Source organism: Zalophus californianus, chromosome 16, assembly GCF_009762305.2.
Source record: "Zalophus californianus isolate mZalCal1 chromosome 16, mZalCal1.pri.v2, whole genome shotgun sequence".
Classification (NCBI taxonomy): domain Eukaryota; kingdom Metazoa; phylum Chordata; class Mammalia; order Carnivora; family Otariidae; genus Zalophus; species Zalophus californianus.
In genome coordinates this window covers 43361814-43382681 of record NC_045610.1, presented here as the reverse complement: position 1 = coordinate 43382681, position 20868 = coordinate 43361814, and the positions used below count along the sequence as shown (strand labels likewise).

The window sequence follows — 20868 nt, the reverse complement described above, 5'->3', positions numbered from 1 at the left end:
TGGCTCCTCAACCACACCCCTAACTTCTGTTAAAATGCATACCCCTGTGAGAGGGGAGGGGACCCCTAAGCTGGAATCCATTCTTTAACAGTTATATTTCTCTTGGGTAGTGCAGATGGCAAGAATACCCTAGTTTTCTTGTAGCTTTACAGTGACAGCACCTTTGCATCGTTTTCTTATTTTATTCTCCCCCAAACAACAATGCTATCCCACTGTATAGCAGGCAAGGGAGGTCCAGGAAGGTGAATGAAGAGTTTGAGTCAAATCAACCAGGTATTAAATAGTGACTCCACTATCTTGATGTCAGGTCCAGGGAAGTTTGCCTCTTGCCTTCTCGCATGCCTGTTCATTGTCCCAGTGGGGACAGATCAGGTGAATGAAACTGGTGAGCAACTGGCTTCCTGGCAGCCACCGCCCGTTTCCTCCTGATCAGATTCATACAAAGCTATCCCCTTACAAATGTTGGGGGTTTGGAGGGCTTTCACATCCATGCCGTGTTAGGTGAGTAGGAACGGCAGGATATTTACCCCATTTTATGGATGAGGAAACTGAGGGCAGCAGTGGCTTCCGCAGTCTCAGCACTAATTGGCGATTCAGGCACTAGTGACTGGAATCAGGCTTCCTGATTTCAGTGCAGGGCTCTCTTTGACCTCCACAACCTCCAGCGTTGAGGATCAGTATGAGGTTGGCCCACCAGAATCCATGCGGCGAGCGGTTATGATGGATGGAGGCAGTGGTACCCGGCGGTGCCCTAAGGGGCCGAGCCTCGTATTTAACAATCAGTCCATGATATTCCTGACACCGTCGAATGGGTGGAATTGCCATTCTCTGTCTCCGCCGGCTTTTCCACACTAAGGTTGTTCTCAAAGTTCATTCTTGAGATGGTCGCGGAGCGAGAAGAGCCCCTGGACAGCGGCTAAAAAGTCCACCTTGAATCAGTAGATGCCGTCTTAGCCCACAGAAAAAGATCTGAAAATGTATTTGATATCTGGTTGCTGCAGCTGGTGATGAACCCAGCCCCAGGTACGACAGGGTGGGCCGTGCTTCCCCGGCACCCCAACCCCCTACAGGTTTCTGCGGGTCTGGGGAGGCCAGCCCCCGAGATGATCTCAAAACCAGCAGGCAGGGAGGGGAAGTGCGCAGGCGCACAGTTGACGGCACCCGCCGCCTCGGAGCTACTTTGTTACTTAGGAAACAGCCAATCAGCGATCCGGACGGGGACCAATGGGAAGGCGGTTGAGCCGACCCGGCTAATTTGAACGCGCGGCGCGGGACCCAGCTTGGCGCGGGTGGGGAGGAGGGTGTGGGGCGCGCTTTCGGGTGGTCTGGGGCTCCGGACTGCGGCGGAGGGACCCGGCTGCGAGCGGCGACAGCAGCGGCGGGGAACCGACGAAGGGTAAGCTCTGGCCCACGGCGGAGTCTGCCCCGCGGGCGCCAGCGCTCAGGTGGATCCCGCCGCCCGGGGCGGAAGCAGTTTTTGTGCCAGACGTAAAGGTGCAGCGTGGAGACCGAGCCGGTTCTGGGTGGTTCCTTCTGAACAGGACGGGGGGCGGTGCGGGGAGCAGGGCTCTTCCTTCCACATCTGCATGGAGATCGGGATCCTTCTCGTTTGTACGGGACCTGGACTGAGTCCACACAACTGCACGGGGTCCGGCCCTCTGTGCACCCGCTCTGTGGAAGGCCCTCCTCCTCGCTAGAACTGGCGACCTGGGACCCCTGCACATCTGTGTGGAGTAGCTAAGACCCTCTCCGCACATCCATACGGAAGAACTGATTGCAGAGCTGTGCCAGCGGCCGAAACTTAGTTATTGGGGCACTCAGTAAATATTTGATTGAATAAAGGAAGGCATGGAAAGGCTATCCGTATGACAGAAAACCATGCCTTGTGCTACTGCTCCTAGGATGCCTCTCCTCCTAGCTTTGGCACTTTTGGCCCTTTAAGATAGAACAAAACAACAGAACACACGTGTAGGAAATTTTTAAAAAAGGAGTTCGAAGAAACTAATGAAATAGAATTTTACTATGTAATAGAATTAACTTAACCAAAAGCTGTATCTTGGAAAAGACTGTAAAAAAAAAAAACCAAACCTCTGGCAATATTGATTGTGATATAAGGAAAAGAAACATAGAATGATCTTAGGAATGAAAATAGGGGCATAACTTAAGTTACTTGGGGATTAAAGAGAAAGAGAGACTTCAGTGGAACACCCTTTTGACAATGCTTTTGGACAATTTTCTAGGAAAAAAAAACAGGAAACTGACTCAAGTTATGGAAATTTTGAACACACCTAGGACCATTGAGGAATTGAATTCATTTATTTTTATTTATTTATTTTTTTAAAGATTTTATGTATCTATATGACAGAGAGAGACAGACAGCGAGAGAGGGAACACAAGCAGGGGGAGTGGAAGAGGGAGAAGGAGGCTTCCTGCTGAGCAGGGAGCCCGATGCCGGGCTCCATCCCAGGACCCCGGGTTCATGACCTGAGCCGAAGGCAAATGCTTAACAACTGAGCCACCCAGGCGCCCCCCATTCAAATGAATTGAATTCATTTAAAATCTCCCCATTAAACAAAACAAAAAAACACCCATGAAACTCCACCAGAAGTTTATAAGCAATTGGAAGAAATTATTCTAATCTTACACAAACTCTCCCTTAAAAAAAGAGAAAACAGTTCCAGTCTATTTTGTGATACCAATAATCAGACAAAGTTACCAGCCAATCTTCCTTTATAAATGTAGTTGTGAAAATCTCAAATAAAATATTAGCAATCAGAAGCCAGCAATATATATAAAATATATATATATATATATCATGACCTTTTATCTCAGGAATATGAAAATGGTTTAAGATTAGAAAATCTAATACAATTTAGACATTTACAGATTAAAGGAGAAAACATATCCCATTAGGCGCAGAAATAGAATTCAATAAAATTCAGTACCCATCCATGAATTTTTAAAAATTTGGTAAACTAGGGATGCCTGGGTGGCTCAGTTGGTTGAATGTCTGGCTCTTGATTTCAGCTCAGGTCATGTTCTCAGGGTCATGAGATCGATCCCCACCTCAGGCTCCGAGTGGAGTCTGCTTGAGATTCTTTCCCCTTGCCCCTGCTCACTCACGCTCTCTCTCTCTCTCTCTCTCTCAAAATAAGTAAATAAAATCTTTAAGGGGCGCCTGGGTGGCTCAGTTGGTTAAGCGTCTGCCTTCAGCTCAGGTCATGATCTCAGGGTCCTGGAATGGAGCTCTGTGTCGGGCCCCCTGCTCCGCAAGGAGCCTGCTTCTCCCTCTCCCTCTGCCGCTCCCCCTGCTTGTGCTCACTCACTCTTTCTCTCAAATAAATAAATAAATAAAATCTTTTAAAAAATTTTTTTCGTAAACTAGAAATAGAGGTAAATTTCCTCAAACCAACAGAAAGTGAAATAACAGGAGCATCCCCTATACAATTAGGAAAAAGATAAGATTGTTCACTATTGTTGCCGCCAGTCAGGGTTGTACTGGAGGTCCTAGCTAGAACCGTAAGACAAGAGAAAGAAATACAAATAAAGTTAGAAAGAAATAAACAAAATTATCATCAGTTACAGCCTTATGATTGTCTATTTAAAAAGCAAAAGAATACAGCTCCTTCCTCAGAACGACACCTGTAGAAAGAACCAGTGGTCTTTGGATGGTGCCCTCTGGGTGCTAAAGTAAGGGGAGGTAGGAATTGCAAAAGCCGGGCTACAGGGCAGAATAGCCTAGGATGACTGACGAGTAATGCCTCTGGTGACAGTCAGAACAAGGTCAGGTTCTGGCCTTGCTACTTACCATCCCTGTGACAAGTTCCTTCCTGAGCCTCAGTTTCCCTTGTAGAGTAGGATTGTAACAATTGTATCAGCAACTACAGAATGAGATTGTTGTAGAAGTTAAATGACACCATTTGTAAAGCTGTTAGCATAGTGCCTGATGCATAGTTATGTGCTCAATAAATGGTAGCTATAATAGTAATTATTTTTAAACTTTTGGATTCAGACCCTGCTCTTCTCTGGCTTTTATTCATTCCTAGGACAAACACCATACAGCATCTACTGTGTGCTGGATCTGTTGCCTAGTTATCTGGGGTGCACAGACTACATCAGACGGGGGTCCTGCTCTCTTGAAGCTTGTGGACAAGAAACACACATGAGAGATGTAAGGGAATGAGGAAGGGGGCTGCAGCAACCCCTGTGAAAACAGAACATCCAAGGGCTAGCCACCTTCACCTTCCCAGCTCCCAATGTCTGTAGGCAGATCCCAAGTCCTCAGAAATTCTCCAGGGGCTTCTAGGGAGGTGGGGCTTGTTCAGCCTGTCCCTAGAGAGTGGGCAGAGGAGCCTACCCCGAAAACAACTGAATCTTGGCTTCCCAGCCCCAGCTCAGCAGCGAACTAGCCTCTGGGTTTTAATGAGCTGCCCTGGGTTAGAAACAGGACATGACTGTGGCTGGCTCAGAACCCTGAAGATCTTATTAAAGAATCATCTCCCTTGTACTTTGGGCTGAAATGCTCTTTCCAACCGGGGATCAAAGCAAACTTGACAAACGTTCTCTCATTAATCTCCCCATCCCCCTGGGGTGGGAGCAGATCAGTAGGTGTTCTCTCTGGCTCTCAAAGTGGGGAAGCTGAGGTGACATTGACGTGGTGTGGCTGGTGGAAAGAGCTCCCCACCGGTCAGATGCAGAGCTGACACCAGGACCCAGGCATTCCAGCTGCAGCCCTGCCAAGTGTCACCCTACCCACCCCCCCAACCCTGTGCCCCCAGCGCAGTCTCAGGAAGAAGGAAAACATCTCATTAGGCGAACAGTCTGCCTCACTGGCCCTCAGGAGGCGGAGAGGAGAGGACTGTAAAGGTTATGCGCACTCCGTTGCCAGTGCCCTTTTTAATTTCCTGCTTAGAATGTTAGGCTGCTCTGTGGCTCCTCCTCAGCTCAAACCCTCCCCGTGGGGAGCTTGGGACTGCCATTAAGCCAGACAGCGTAGACCTAGACAGTGGGGCCAGGCACCCTCTGCCCTCACTTCTCTGGGTACAAGAGTGGGGCTCCCTGGGGGCAGGAATGCAAAGATGGGAGACAGGAACTCTCTCCGGGTGTTGAAAATTAGCTACAGTCCATATATCTGAAAGTGTTTGCAGAATACATAATGCCAGTTACATAAAAGGGATTATAATTATTATACAAACATGGGAATAGTACAACAGTGTGATCATGAGAGTGTAATATATAATATCATTATAAGGCAGAGTAGAGCAGGTTCTGCAGTCAGACTGCCTGGGTTGGAACGAAGCTCCATCACTTACTAGCCTTGGGATCTTGGGAAAGTTGCTTACCCCTCTCTGTCTCAATTTTCTCGTTGAAAAATGAGTCTAATAATAGTATCTGTCTTGTGGGATTGCAATGGAGCGGAAAAGGAGATGGTACGCATAAGGTGCTCAAAAACAGCCCCTGCCATAGAGAGCACTTAGCTCTTCTGTTTATTATGGCAATCCGATGGCTGGGACAGGGAAAGAAATACACAATGTAACAAGATGATTATTGGTTGATATCTTTCCCTTATTCTGCTTGAGGAAGAATTTAAGACATGGGGTAGGGGACAAGAGTTTCAAATCAGCTCAAATCTGCCTCATTCTCAAGGGAAAACACGAGTTACTTACTGGAGTACTGGGGAGAAATCTCACTTTTCTTTGCTGAATGACCTGGGTCCTATCAGTGGGACCTAATCTTTCCCGGGAAAACATTCGTCTATTCATATCCTTCAGAAACAGCCCCTGTTCCTTAGCGCTCTTAATATATCCCAAGAGTTGGGCTGAACTTTTCCAGAATAGCCATGACTCCTGCATTCCAGAAATTCCATCTCTACCCTTGGTAGGCTGGCTTGAAAGAGAAATGAAAAAAGCAGGGAGAGAGGTGTGAGGGGGATACAAGAGGGAATAGATAAATGTTTGGAAATATTACGGGGTCAACATTAGGAAATCTGTCTATGTCACCCCCTGTATTAACAGATTAAAGGATGGCACACCTGGCTGGCTCAGTCGGTTGAGCATGGGACTCTTGATCTCAGGGTTGAGAGTTTGAGCCCCACATTGGGTACAGAGCCTACAAAAAACAAAAAGAAAAACAACCCCCCCCCAAAAAAAACAGATTAAAGGAGAAGCACTGTTATCATCTCAGCCTGTGCCAAAAAAGCATTTGATAAAATTTAATGCCCATTCCTAATGGGCAGTGGAGAGTAGAGAACTAAATAAAGAAGAGCTAAAAATAGGAAGTAACTGTCATTATTTGCAAACTATATCATCATTTAATTGAAAAACCTAAGAGAATCAATGACAATCTATTAGAGAGATCAGTAATGTGGCCAGGTACAAGATCTGCATCCAGAAAGCCGTTGCTTTCCTATATTCTGGCAAATAAAAAAATGAATTAGAAAATGTAATTTTACTTATTTTTTATTTTCATTTATTTTTTAAAGATTTTATTTTTTTAAGATTTATTTATTTTATTTTGAGAGAGAGAGCGTGTGTGTGTGTGTGTGTGTGTGTGTGTGTGTGTGTGTGAGAGAGAGAGAGAGAGAGAGAGCACAGGGGGAGGGGCAGAGGAGAGGAGAATCCCAAGCAGACACGCTGCTAAGCAGGGAGCCTGACACAGGGCTCAACCCTGAGATCACAGCCTGAGCCAAAGTCAAGAGTCAGTCACTCAACCAACTGAGCCACCCAGGCGCCCCATTAAAGATTTAAAATTTTAAGTAATCTCTACACCTAGTGCGGGACTCGAACCCACAGCCCTGAGATTAAGGGTCGCACATTCTACTGACTGAGCCAGCCAGGCTCCCCTGAAAATGCAATTTTAAAAAAGGGCTGATTCACAATATAATAAAGACTAGACAATAACCAGTAATAAACCTATCAAGAAATAGACAAAACTCATATGAGGAAAGCTTTGAAATTTTACTGAGGATTATAAAGTGAATAATGAAAAGAGATACAATGTTCCTAGATAGAAAGGCTTGATATTGTAAAGATGTCAGTTGTCCTCATATTAATTTATAAACTCAAAATAATCCCAATTAAAATCTTAAGCAGGTTTTTTTCACAGAATTCTGTAAGCTGATTCCAAAATCATATGCAAGACCAGATGCCCAAGAACAGTCAAGAAAAAGAACAAGGTGAGGTGTAATAGAACTACAGCAAGTTCCTGCAAAAGGAACATATCAGTAGGGAAGAATGGAGCGCCCAGAAATAAATTCATGTTCATATGAGAATTTAATTCTGTTAAATGTGCCATTTCAAGCGGGTAGAGAAAGAATGCACTTCAATAAAAGATAAAATCGATGGGGTCCCTGGGTGGCTCAGTCGGTTAAGCGGCTGCCTTCAGCTCAGGTCACGATCCCAGAGTCCTGGGATCGAGCCCCGCATCGGGCTCCCTGCTCAGTGGGGAGCCTGCTTCTCCCTCTCCTTCTTCCTGCTGCTCTGCCTACTTGTGCTCTTGATCTCTTTGTCAAATAAGTAAAATCCTTAAAAAAAAAAATAAAATAAGTGATATAATTGCTTATCATTTGGAAAGAAAAGATATTTAGAAACCTCATTCATAAAAAAATGATGGAATTCATTTTTGGGGAAGGTCTTCTTAAACGTGATATAAGAACCATAAAAGAGAAGGTTGACACATTTAGCCATTTAAAAATGGAAAACTTCTGTATGTCCAGGGTAGGATTTTTTCCCAAGAATGCATGGTTGGTTTGATGCCAAAAATAATATCAAAAAGTTTACCACATCAACAAAATAAAGGAGAAAAAAAAACCCACATAAACATGTCAGGAGATGCTGAAAGCTCATTAAATAAAATTCTAGACATTCCTGATAAGTCTAAGTTAAATAAGAGCAGAGGAAATTCCTATGATGATAATTAACTATTTGTCCAAAATTAATTTCTAATTAGTGAAGCACTAACGCCAGTTCCTTTAAGATCAAGAGAAAGACAGGATGCCCATTATCACTATTCAACATTGTTTTGGAAGTTCTAGGGAGTGCAATACATAAGAAATAAAATAGTTGGTATAACCATGGAGAAGAAAAGTAAAAAAAGAAGTGTTTTTTTCTCCCTGATATATAATTGTGTACTCAGAAAACCCAATAAGCTTTAATAAAAAACAATTGAATTAATCAGAAAGTTTAAGGGTGGTGGGTCGAAGGCAAATCTATAATTATCAATTGTGTTTCTCCATACTAGCAATCAGTATGGAAAAGGGGAAAGGTGCTCCGTTCATAAGAGCAATTAAACTACTTGGAAATTATATTAAAAAGACAATTACAGAACCTATCTAAAGAGATGAAAAACTATAAAATCTTAGGGGGTGCCTGGGTGGCTCTGTCCTTAAGCATCTGCCTTCAGCTCAGGTCATGATCCCAGGGTCCTGGGATTGAGCCCCGTGTCAGGCTCCCTGCTCAGCAGGGAGTCTGCTTCTCCCTCTCCCACTCCCCCTGCTTGTGTTCCCTCTCTCGCTGTCTCTCTCTGTCAAATAAATAAATAAAATCTTAAAAAATGAAAAAGCAAATTATGAGAAAGACCAACGGTAGTGGTTGGGAGGGGAGGCGGTTCTTGTCTCACTGGATAAGAAGCATACTGTCAAGGACTGGAATAGAAAGAGTGTGGCAGGGCGCCTGGGTGGCTCGGTCGTTAAGCGTCTGCCTTTGGCTCAATTCGTGATCCCAGGGTCCTGGGATCGAGCCCCGCATTGGGCTCCCTGCTCTGCGGGAAGCCTGCTTCCCCCTCTCCCACTCCCCCTGCTTGTGTTCCCTCTCTCGCTTTGTCTCTCTCTGCCAAATAAATAAAATCTTAAAAAAAAAAACTATAAAATCTTAGGGACATAAGAAATATCTGAATGAATAAAAGGCGATAGACATATTCTAGCATGAAGTTTTTTTTATTTTTTTTAAAGATTTTATTCATTTATTTGAGAGACGCAGCAAGAGAGGGAACACAAGCAGAGGGAGTGGGAGAGGGGGAAGCAGGCTTCCCGCGGAGCAGGGAGCCCGATGCGGGGCTCGATCCCAGGACCCTGGGATCACGACCTGAGCCGAAGGCAGATGCTTAACGACTGAGCCACCCAGGTGCCCCAAAGAATTATTTATTTATTTTGGCGGGATGGGGGAGAGGGAGAGAGAATCCCAAGCAGACTCCCCACTGAGTGCGGAGCCTGACATGGGGCTCAATCCCACGACCCTAAAATCATGACCTGAGGGGCACCTGGGTGGCTCAGTCTGTTAAGCATCTGCCTTCGGCTCAGGTCATGATCCCAGGGTCCTGGGATCGAGCCCCACATCGGGCTCCCTGCTCAGCGGGAAGCCTGCTTCTCCCTCTCCCTCTCCCTCTGCCTCTCTCCCTGCTCCTGCTCTCTCTCGCTCTCTCTCTCTCTGTAACTCTGTGTCTCAAATGAATAAATAAAAATCTTTAAAAAAATAAATAAAGGGCGCCTGGGTGGCTCAGTTGGTTAAGCGACTGCCTTCGGCTCAGGTCATGATCCTGGAGTCCCGGGATCGAGTCCCACATCGGGCTCCCTGCTCGGCGGGGAGTCTGCTTCTCCCTCTGACCCTCCCGCCTCTCATGTGCTCTCTCTCTTTCTCATTCTCGCTCTCTCAAATGAATAAATAAATAAAATCCTAAAAATAAATAAATAAATAAAATAAAATCATGACCTGAGCCAACATCAAGAGTCGGCCGCCTAACCGACTGAGGCACCTAGGCGCCCTGCGTGAAAAATTTTAATATAAAATAAATATGTAAACAATACTATTCTGCTTGTAATTCCAATAGGGTGGGAGGGGGTGGTGTTCTGGGTTGGGGATGGAATTGATAACATTTTCTTAAAGGCAAGTAGAACAATAAATGCCTGAAAATAGTTAAGAAAGTTGAGAAAGAGGGGCGCCTGGGTGGCTCAGTCGTTAAGCGTCTGCCTTCGGCTCAGGTCATGATACCCAGGGTCCTGGGATCGAGCCCCTACATCGGGCTCCCTGCTTGGCGGGAAGCCTGCTTCTCCCTCTCCCACTCTCCCTGCTTGTGTTCCCTCTCTCACTGTGTCTCTCTCTCTGTCAGATAAATAAAGTCTTTAAAAAAAAAGAAAGAGTGTAGCACAGGAGTAGACAGATCAGTGGAACATAATGGCCCAGCCATTCACCTCTGGAAAAATTCAAGTCATCTGTATATGACAAAGGTGGCATTTCAAGTGAGAAAGAGAGATTTATTAATAATAATATTCTTATTCTCTTGAGGTATCACATGGAGATCGGCCGTTGGGGAGGGAGTGGGAGAAGGTCCTCAAACGCCAGCTAGGCTGAGGGTGCACCTCGTCAGGGCTGGGGTCAGATCAGTCCTCCTCTCTGTTGTGTGTCCCCCAGGTGTCGCCATGGTGACGCTGGTGGAGGACAGCAAGGTGCGGGTGGTGGTGCGGGTCCGGCCCCCCACCCTGCGGGAGTTGGAGAGTCAGCGGCGGCCTGTGGTTCAGGTGGTGGATGAGCGGGTGCTGGTGTTTGACCCTGAGGAGCCCGACAGGGGCTTCCTTGGCCTGAAGTGTGGCAGCACCCATGATGGCCCCAAGAAGAAGGGCAGAGACTTGACGTTTGTCTTTGACCGGATCTTTGGTGAGGGGGCCACTCAACAGGATGTGTTCCAGCACACCACCCACAGCGTTCTGGACAGCTTCCTCCAGGGCTACAACTGCTCAGGTGAGAGCCGGGACAGGGAGGAGGCAAAGCCCCAGCTGCGAGCGGCCTGGCCTCCCTGCTTCCCTCTGAGGGCTTCGTGCGTCACGTCACTGTGCCCTCCTTCCCCTCGGCTGGGCACTTGCTGATGAGGGTGCTGGCCCTTTCGTTCTCCCGTGTGTGACACGCCCTCCTGGGCTCTAAGGAGGGGATCACACAGATGTGGTTCCTGTCCTCTAGCTGCTTGTATTCTAGAGGGGGGAGAAGATACTAATCACAAATCACCCCCACAAATGTGTGACTGTAAACTGAGGTCAGTGATATGAGGGGACAGAACGGCAGGCCTTCGTCAGAGGCAGCTGCCTAGCCTGGAGAAGTCTCCCCCGGGGGAGGGAGAAGCTCCCACAGGCCCACGGAATCCACAGGGCCACGGGGAGCCAGGCCATAGGCACGGGGACCTGCAAAGCTGCAGTGTGAACGCGGCGGGATGCGAGTGGGTAGGAGCCGTGGAACTGTGCACAGGAAGGCAAAGGAAGGGGCCTGGGGAGAAGGGGGCCTGGGCTGGGTTGCACAGGGGGACCCCTAGGGAAGGTGGATCCGGCCCTGCCGCCACCGTCCCCCGACTCTGTCCTCCACAGTGTTTGCCTATGGGGCCACGGGGGCTGGGAAGACACACACCATGCTGGGAAGAGAGGGGGACCCCGGCATCATGTACCTGACGACCATGGAACTCTACAGGCGGCTTGAGGCCCACCAGGAGGAGAAGCGGTTCGAGGTGCTCATCAGCTACCAGGAGGTAGGGCTGTTCCCTCCCAGACGTGGGCAGCCCCACTTCTCATTCTCAGCACCGCTGAAGATGGGGGGAGGAGACTGAGAGTGGGGAGAGAGGGTGGGAGGAAGTGGGCAGACGGGCCCGCTGAGAGCCCAGGGGCACAGATGAGGCTCTGAGAGAGACTGCATTGGGACTAAGCCTGCCTGTCCCACTCTCACTGCGTACCATTGTCCTGCAGAGGGCCACTCCTGGCACGGCGTCCTGCCGTGCTTCCCTGTCTGCACCTCGGCCCCTCACCCGGCCTCTGGGGAGAGGTTTCCTGAAGGGCCTTCTCTCAGGCTTCTCCCTTGCCTCCTTTCTCCTCAGGTGTACAATGAGCAGATCCACGACCTCCTGGAGCCCAAGGGGCCCCTTGCCATCCGGGAGGACCCCGACAAGGGTGTGGTGGTGCAAGGACTCTCCTTCCACCAGGTGAGAGATGGGTGCCCCTGGGTGGCAGGAGCAGCATTGGTTCCCCAGGGTTCTCTCACCAGGCAGTTTGGGGGTGCCCTGAATCCAGGGGTGGTTCTGAAGAGCAGCTCTTCCGGTTGGGAGAAAAGCCCTGGCCGGGGAGACCACAGCACCCTGCCCGGGCATCTCCTCTGCAGCCCACCTCCGCTGAGCAGCTGCTGGAGCTGCTGACCAGGGGGAACCGCAACCGCACGCAGCACCCGACCGACGCCAACGCAACTTCGTCCCGCTCCCACGCCATCTTCCAGGTGAGAGCAGTGGCGGCTCAGAGCCTGAAGCTGGGGCTCCTGATGCCCAGCACCCCCTCACCCCTGCCGTCTGCCCCCCAGATCTTCGTGAAGCAGCAGGACCGGGTTCCAGGCCTGACTCAGGCCCTTCGAGTGGCCAAGATGAGCCTGATTGACCTGGCCGGTTCAGAGCGGGCCTCCAGCACCCATGCAAAGGGGGAGCGGCTGCGGGAGGGTGCCAACATCAACCGTTCCCTGCTGGCCCTCATCAATGTCCTCAATGCCCTGGCCGACGCAAAGGTAAAACTGCACAGACCCAGGGGCCTGCCCAGGACAGCAACTGAGTGCCCGAAGCCTGGGGTCCTTCCCTCCGGCCCTGGGTCAACGGCTGCCGGGTCTCAGCCTGGATCTCTCTGGTCCAGCCACCTCCCCCCATGCCCTCTTGCTGTCGCCCCAGGGCCGCAAGTCTCACGTGCCCTACCGGGACAGCAAGCTGACCCGTCTGCTCAAGGACTCCATCGGGGGCAACTGCCACACGGTCATGATCGCTACCGTCAGCCCCTCCAGTCTGACCTACGAGGACACCTACAACACCCTCAAATACGCCAACCGCGCCAAGGAGATCAAGCTCGCGGTGTGTGCCGGCCAGAAATGGCCAACCTGGTGCAGGGGGGCAGGAGGAGGAAGGGACGGGACCCACACAGCTTCCTCCAATACCTGGAGCACGCATTCCCCCAAGGCAGGGGGAAGAAGTTCCCTAGCCTCCGTCTTCAGGGAAATTCTTTGTGATAGAAGCGACGCAGTCCCCATCCTTGGGAAGACTCCAACTTGGGGGGTAGAGGCAGGACAGTCTCCAGACTTGACAAAAAGAGTAAGATACCATAGCAGTGGGCTGCCCGGGGCAGAATTGTCTCAAGAGGGTGACAACAGAAGGGGGTGGCCAAGTGCCGTCCGGTGAGTTGCCCTGGCCTAGGGAGGGTGTATTGGTCAGGGAGTCAGGGGTCTTGGGTTCAAAAGCATCCTTCTGCCTCTTGCTGTGGTGTCAGGCAAGCCACTCACTGCCCTTCCCCAGTCTGTTCCCCCTCGGGAGGGTGAGTCTAAGGAATGTGAGGGAAGCGCCTCGCACAGTGCCTGGCCATTGGAAGTGGTTGCCAAAAGCTGCTGTGAATGAACACACGAAACTCTCCCCTGTGCCGCCATCTCAGCTTAAGAGCAACGTGATCAGCCTGGACTGTCACATCAGTCAGTATGCCACCATCTGTCAGCAGCTGCAGGCTGAGGTGAGGAGCCCGCCTGGAGAGCCTGACCGGGAGGCAGGGCGCCCGGCTCAGGTACAGGAGAGCCAGAGACGAGCCGTGGGGTCGTCTGCACCCACCTGGGGCTCTGAGGGGCTGCGTTGCTTTGATTGCAGGTGGCCGCCCTGAGGGAGAAGCTCCAAGTATATGAGGCGAGAGCCAGGACCCCAGCGCAGGGCCTCCCGAAATCCCCCAAATCGGGCCCTTCCCAGCAACTGTGAGTCCTGCAGCCATGCTTGCCCCTTCAGCTCAGCAGGGAAAGCCCCCCTTCTCAAGCTCTGTGCTGCCACCCGGGGTCCGGGGTTCCCAGCCCGTATCCAGCACACTGATCGTCACTCTTGGTGACACTCTAGGTGACAAGACACTGATTGTCACTGCTAGTGCTCTCTCATGTGACACAGTGCATTCTAGACAGTAACATCAAAATAGAAAAAAATCCTCCATGTCAGATGAGTACGTGACACCCCCAGCCCATATAAGCAGCATATACTACTTAAAAGAAGGTGTAGTTAAGGGGGAGGCATCATTGTTTCCTAAACCAGGAAATCACCAACTCCTCCCACCCTCTGCTACTGCCCCCTTGTTACCCAAGCTGGGCCCTATACCACCTGGTGCCACAGAGACCCTGCCCCTCCCTGCTTTCCCACCTCTCAAAACCCACTCCTGTCCCCTCCGGGGCTTCCCAGCTGCCCCTCACCATCCCGCCTGCCCAGCCAGCCCTGCACCCCGGAGCGCCGCCCAGGGTCTGCCGTCCTTCAAGAGGAGAGCCTGGGGCTAGAGACCCAGGTCGGGAGGGCTGTGGAAGGGAACTCTCCAGACCAGGAGCTGCCCCAAGGAGACAAGGACAAAGGCCCAGTGGAGGAGGAGGTAGGACTTGGAGGTGGTAGAATGTTGGAAGCAATGGCCCTCCCCAACTCGTAGACTCCCTTCAGTTCTGGGTTCCCTACCTGGATGTCTTGCATCCTAGTCATTAGGGGGCTTTCAGATCCTGTACAGGAAGGGGAACTCCTCTGTGTCTGCAGTGAGGGGCAAACCTGTTACCAGAAGGAGAGCGGGGAGGAGGGTAGGGCCTGGGAAAGAGATTCTCAACTGGGACCCAGTCAGTCCAAGAGCCATTCTTCCCACCCTTGGAGGAGGAAAAGATTTTAAGATCTGCTTATGTAGGGGAGGGTGGTCATCCTGGGCCCTCTACCTGTGACTTCCTTCCTCCTTAGGTTCCAATCCAGACCCTCAGACACTCACTGCCAGGGTCCCCTGGCCTGAGCCTGCAGCCCAAGCCAGATGTGGGCTGCCTCTCACCACAGAACTTGGACAGGGACCATTCTAAGCAGTAGGTGTCTTCTTCTCCGGGGTTCAAGGTGGGAGGTGATGGGTTCCATCCTCCTGGGGGAGGAGCCGGTGTTAAGTACATCGCAAAAGCTCTGGTTCTGCCCTAGTTAAGACCTGCATCTTTTTTTCCTCAACACTGTCCCTTATCTGCTTTCAGCGAACTGGACATTATCACCTACTCTGTCTACTTACTGTCCTTTCTATTCTTCTACATAACTGGCAAGCAAAACACCAAGTTCCATCCCAAATTTGGCTGGCAAGCCCCAAGTTAACACGGGGCTGCCCAGGCTAGCGCTTTGCTTCCCGGTCTGGGGGCTGAGCTGCCTGTCCTCTGCAGGGAGGAACCAAGCAGCCAAGAGAAGTTGGGTGGCAGGCTGAGGAAGGGACCGCCCTCCCGAGCCAGGTGTTTATCATGTGTCTTCGCCAACAGATCATGGCCATTTCTTCTCAGAAGTAAATACAGACCACCACCCAAAGCCAAAGAGAAATGGATTCTGGATCCTTCTTTCTGTGCTTAATAGAGAGGTGCTGCTAGTATGTTTTTCCTTGGCCCCTAGAACATAAATCCCCTGCCACTTAGCTTTGCTGCTGCCGGGCCCACTCGTGCCTCCCCAGCACGCTTCACGCTAGGCAGTATATTTAAAGCTTCCGGACAGAAGGGCCTGTTTAATTTTATTTCTTGTTGGGGAGTGTCTGTTCCCGACTCAGCAAAAATGTTGCAGCCTGAATAATCAGCAGCTCATTATCTGTCTCCTGCTGCTGACTCCCCAGGGCCCTGGAGTGGCAGGGATGCACTGGCGGGAGGTCCCCTTGGCCCCAGGGCTCCCACCGATGAGTCAGGGTCTCTGGCCCTGGTGTTCCCGCCCTCCCCCCCCCCCCCCCACCGTTGTGAAGACAGAGGACACCAGGGTTCTCGTTCCCGCTTTGCCTCTGGTTCTGTGGTCCCTGACAAGGTGCTTCGGTCTTAGCTATGATTTGGGGATTATAGTCTCCATTCTCCCTACTTCTTAGGAGCGCTAATAATAGATACTAATAAAATGTGACAGAAGACCCCATGTATCAGGGGCTGCAGAACATGCTAGATCATCTCCATACTTGGAGACACCCTAACAACCAGATAATGGAAAATCATTTCTCTTTGGCTCTAGACTTTAGAATCTTTAGACCACTGGGGCACTGGGTGGATCTTAGATTTTCTAGTTCGGTGGATTTTTCAGAATTTTTTTAGCTACAAAGTCCTTTCTTCAAATGGAATCTTATGCTGAAGTTTAATATGTAGAACAGATAAAGCAGAGCAACTCCATTTTCAATGTCCTCTGTTGGGTTTCTTGAAATCTAGTTTGGAAACCCCCGGTATAGACCTGCTCCCCGTTCGCCAGATCGGGTTCTGAGGCATTCGCCCAGGGCCACGTGGCCAGAGGGACAGGGTGAGGCCTGGGTCACCCAACATCCAGGCCAGTGCCTTTCTCCCTAGACACCTACTTCTCTCAGTGGTCTAATCTTCTTATAATGTGTGGCTCAGGCAGACGTCGAATGAGTTTCTGCTATGTCCTTTTTAATTTATATCCTGCCTTCTTTCAGAAAGGCCTGGAGGCTGCTTTAAAAATGAGTTTGGATTCCCTGAGCACACACTGAAGGCAGAGGAGGGGGCTCAGGGATGTCCAGGCAGGTAGCGCTACCTGAGGATAAATTATTGGCCATGAATAATCCCCACCGAGATAATTGTGTTCATTCTTTTATCATAGGTGTGCCTCACAGGAAGGAAATTTGCTTTATTAGAATCTAAATTTATACCATCAACAATCGCATTACCCTCATAATTCCCTTTAAATAGCCCCTCGGTGCATGTGAAGTGTGCATTGATTCACACGGGCTCTTTCGGGATCCCAACCACTAAGTGGGGAGTGCAGACCGCGTGCGATTTTGAGGGACCTCTCAGAACCAGGACCAACACAGCCTATCTCATTCCATCTCCTCTTGCCCTCACAAGGTCGATGTTTTCATTTTACAGAAAATAATTAATCTTACAGTGCTTCTTGTGTGTCAGGTATTCATTAAATACTGTATATATCAAAATTCATTTCATCTTCCCACAACCCTAAGACGTGGGTGCATTGGTTTTCCCCGTTTTAAGGATGTGGAGACTGAGGTTAAGAAGTGCTTCCAAGATCACGCAGCGGGAAGTGTCGGAGCCTGGATTTGAGCCGGCAGGCTGACTTGAGCCTAGCTCTTCCCTGCTGCTACCTTACGTTGCCCCTTGGGTCAATGAACTTACTCAAGATCACAGTGCCAGTGAGTGGCAGGGCTGAGAGGAGACGCGGACGTTCTGGTCCGAGGCCATTTAGTGTCCTTTCTCTACTTCCCAGGTCCCTGTCTTTGTTGGGGGGCATATTTAGGGACGAAGCCCCCCCCCCCCCGCCACCTTACTTGTGGCCGTCTCTGCCAGCCTCGGGCTTCAGCGGGGGCCTGGCAGAGCAGGAAGCGCAGCTGGGAGGGTGGAGCGAGGCACAGCAGGAGGGAGCCGGGAGGCCTGCCCTCGCGTGCTCCTCACCACACCTGGAGCAATGGGGCTGGGTCTGAGGAGGGCCGGGGTCCCCTTCCCTCTCCTCCAGGTTGGCCCTGAAGGTGCTGTGCCTGGCACGGCGACAGTACTCCCTGCTCCAAGCGGCCAACCTGCTGACCCCCGACATGATCGCAGAGTTTGAGACCCTGCAGCAGCTGGTGCAAGAGGGAAAAGCTGAACCGGGAGCAAAGGCCTCAGGCGCACCTGGCCCGGCCAGGGAGGCACCTCGGGAGCCGTGTTCCGAGTCAGGTGAGTCTCGCCCCTGCTCTGTCTCTAGCAGTGCCCTCTCGAAGGCCCAGCTGGCACCCAGGGGCGGCTGGGGACCTCCGATGCTGGGTTGTGCTGGGGTACACAGGGCTCGCGGCCCACCTGTGGAGTTAGGGGCTCCCGCGTGGCTCCAGGGTCTCTCTCCCCAAATTCTCCAGATGCGCCTTCCTTCTGGCCAGTCCCGGATCTCCCTCAGCACCCGCCTTCTCTGTGCCCCAGATTCTCCAGGCTATTCTGGCCCCGTGACCCGGACCGTGGCAAGGCAACTGAGCGGCCTCATGCACACCCTGGGGGTCCTACCGGGGCCCGACCGCACCCCAGCCCAGGCATCCCGGCGGCCCACAGGGAAGAAGAGGAGGAGGAGACCAAGCCCGTCGCAGCCTGACAGCCCCCCAGCCCCGAAGCCGGGGACCAAGCGCCAGCGCCAGTCCTTCCTGCCCTGCCTGAGGAGGGGGTCCCTGCCTGAGGCTCAGCCCTCACTTGGGCCCACGCCCCCCAAAGCCCCCTCCTCGCTCTGCCACTCCCCTCGCGTCTGCCCAGCCACAGTCACCAAAAGCCGGGTGCCCCTGGGCCCCTCTGCTGTGCAGAACTGCTCCACCCCTCTGGCCCTGCCTGCTCGGGACCTCAACGCCACTTTTGATCTCTCAGAGGAGGCCCCCTCGAAGCCGAGTTTCCATGAATGTGTTGGCTGGGAGAATGCCCCCCAGGAGCTGAACAGGCTGGATCAGCCCTTCATCCCCAGGTGGGTGTCCCAGCCTCCCACCCAACCTCCCTCCCGGCCCTCCAGGCAGGGGCTCCCTGGGGTCAGCGAGGGACAGAGGTGTGCTGCCAAGAGGAATGGAAGCCGGCCTGACTCTCGGAGCTATGTTTGCTGTCTCCCTCCCTTCGGCCTGACCGGTGTCAGTCCCCAGGCCCAGGAGGGCTGCCCCTCTCAGGGGCCCTGCCTTGTCTGTCCACCTTCAAAGCCGCCAGCTCTGGGTGGTTTGTGGCATGCCCACGAGTGGCTAACGGGACCCACCCCACCTCGGGGAGGCTCAGCAGGAGCAGGAATAAGGAGGGGGGCTAGTCTTCTCTATTCCTCTGCACACTCACACCCGCTGGCCCAGTCTTAGTTTCACGTCCCACTGAGAAATGCATGTTTCTGCCATTTCCACCCCAGATTTTACCTTCCAGTCCAGCATCTGGAACTGGGAAGGGGATCCTTGGAAAACTTTATTCAGCATTTTTCGGTGAGAAGGTGAAGCTCTCACCTTCGCCTTCCACCCACCTGCCAGGGTAGGGGAACAGTGACCAGCTCAGGACAGTCCAAGGCGAAGAACAAACAGCAGACTGACCTTGTACTTGTGAGGCTGAGGGCAGCAGGCTGCCCCCCGCACCCCCTGCCCCTCCTACGTCCTGAACCACCTCTCGGTAACAAGCTCACAGCTAGGCAGGTGGAAGGGTCAAATTGTTTGAACTCCAGTTCCCTGAACGTTTCAGAAACTGACATGTGGATGTTCTCCCAGAACAGGCCTGTCACTCAGCTGTCAGCCCAGGCCAAGTGAGGCAGGGAGAGGAATCCACCTCTGAGTAGGAAAAAACCTCAGAGGTCATCTTGTCCAACCTCCGCACCCGCCAAGCTGGGGGCTGGAGGGAGGAGGTGCCCTTTTCTGGTTCCCTCCTGATCTGCCTTCCTTCACCTTCCTCCCTCCCGCAGTGGACCTGAGTCCCTGTTCACCATGAAAGGCCCCAAACCAACACCTTCCTTCCCTGGGACCTCAGCCCGCAAGAAGAGGCGAGCTGCCAGGTGAGGCTGGGGTGGTAGACCGGGAGAGACAGAATTTTCACCAGCGCAGTGGGCACTGAGCTAGCTACAGGCCTCGGCTATGTCTCTGGACCCCTGGGAACCGGTAGCAGGGGTCTCATGGGCAGGGCCAGCATCGGGTTCCCTGACTGAAGGAGGTTCCTTTGGCCCTCGCTAGTACAGGATTACACCAGAGGGAACGGTATCTCCCTTCTTCATTGAAAGGCTACAGGCTCCCTCTCCTTCAGGGGGACATTCGGTGTTCACTGGTTAAACTGGGGGACAGACCACTCACCCCTCACCTCTACTTCCCTCCCACACCCCACTGAGCTCTCTCCCCACTGCTTCTCCTGCCCTCAGATATGGCCTTGGTGCTTAGCCTCGCCCTGCTCTCAAGGCTTAGTATCCAGCTGTACCCCCTACCCCGACCTGTATCCCCAGGCACGGCTGTGACCTTCCTACCGTCCATCCTTCCTTCCCTCCCTCAGTTCCTCAGTCTCCCGCTCACTGGGAGTGGCCCGAGGCCGCAGCCGCATCGCGCGCCTCCCCAGCAGTACCTTGAAGAGACCAGCTGGGCCCCTCGCGATCCCAGGTGACTGGCACTGGGGACCGGGATGGTCGGGGCCCTGGTGGCAGATGAAGACGGGAAGTCGGAGGGGACAGGGTGGGCCAAGACCCAGGTGAAAGGAGGGCCTGGGGTATTACCCAGCATCGCAGGGACCCTGATGAGAGAGGTGGGGGCGGGGAGCCGCAGGACCGAGCCTCACTGTCTTCCTGCCTGCCTGCCCCAGCCAACTGGCCTGCAGAGCCCCCTTCCAGTCCCCGCTGCCCTGGCAACCAGCAGGAACTGATGGGGATTAGGAGAGCCCTGTCATCTGGGAGCTGTGTCGCCAAAGTGTCCTGACCCACCGGCGCCTCTTGGTCCCCAGAACCGCCTGCACCAGGGGCCCTGACCTGCCTTCCTCCGCTCGGAGCAGTTAATGCCAACGCCCTCTTCCTTTATTAACATTCGTCGCCAGCCATTCATCCTGATACCTGCCCTCTTTATCAATCTCTTGTTATATTCAGCTTCTCAGCATGTATATATTCATCTCGAGGGGTAACATTTTGAAGGTGCAACCACTGGGGCGCCTGGGTGGCTCCGTCGTTTAAGTGTCTGCCTTCAGCTCAGGTCGTGATCCTGGGGTCCTGGGATCGAGCCCCACGTGGGGCTCTCCGCTCAGCAGAGAACCTGCTTCTCCCTCTCCCTCTGCCTGCCACTCCCCCTGCTTGTGCTCTTTCCTTCTGTGTCCAATAAATAAATAAAATCTTTTTAAAAATAAAGAAAAGAAAAAAAATAAAGGTGCAGCCATCATACCCCTCCCCCCCCCAGTTCACAACACTCTCCATGAAAACAGGTGGCTCTGGGGGTCTTTG

General features: G+C 52.1%; 1 protein-coding gene across 3 annotated transcripts; it reads left to right on the top strand.

Annotated features, from left to right (window-relative positions):
- The first annotated feature begins 1268 nt into the window (after positions 1 to 1268).
- On the top strand, positions 1269 to 20639 carry KIF18B (kinesin family member 18B). Of its 3 annotated transcripts, XM_027626462.2 has the most exons (17): positions 1296 to 1396; positions 7105 to 7174; positions 10404 to 10730; positions 11345 to 11502; positions 11845 to 11949; positions 12126 to 12236; positions 12318 to 12515; positions 12673 to 12849; positions 13421 to 13495; positions 13627 to 13727; positions 14197 to 14377; positions 14725 to 14840; positions 17452 to 17651; positions 17889 to 18411; positions 19366 to 19455; positions 19941 to 20044; positions 20244 to 20362. In XM_027626462.2, the coding sequence occupies exons 2-17, from the start codon at positions 7132 to 7134 to the stop codon at positions 20354 to 20356; spliced, it is 2622 nt and encodes an 873-aa protein (XP_027482263.2). In that variant the 5' UTR covers positions 1296 to 1396; positions 7105 to 7131; the 3' UTR covers positions 20357 to 20362. The 3 variants fall into 3 exon arrangements, with proteins under 3 accessions (XP_027482265.2, XP_027482263.2, XP_027482264.2); XM_027626464.2 differs by lacking the exons at positions 14197 to 14377; positions 14725 to 14840 and adding an exon at positions 4047 to 4171 and having other exon boundaries at positions 1269 to 1396; positions 20244 to 20639; XM_027626463.2 differs by lacking the exon at positions 7105 to 7174 and having other exon boundaries at positions 1300 to 1396.
- Positions 20640 to 20868: the final 229 nt, after the last annotated feature.

What these genes read in the sequence shown, in the direction of transcription:
- KIF18B (XM_027626462.2), top strand. Translation starts at nt 7,132, where the DNA reads ATGCAAGACCAGATGCCCAAGAACAGTCAAGAAAAAGAACAAG. An exon ending in CAGTCAAGAAAAAGAACAAG is followed by an intron (nt 7,175 to 10,403) that starts GTGAGGTGTAAT and finishes TGTGTCCCCCAG; the next exon opens with GTGTCGCCATGGTGACGCTG. An exon ending in TGGGCCCCTCGCGATCCCAG is followed by an intron (nt 20,045 to 20,243) that starts GTGACTGGCACT and finishes TGCCTGCCCCAG; the next exon opens with CCAACTGGCCTGCAGAGCCC.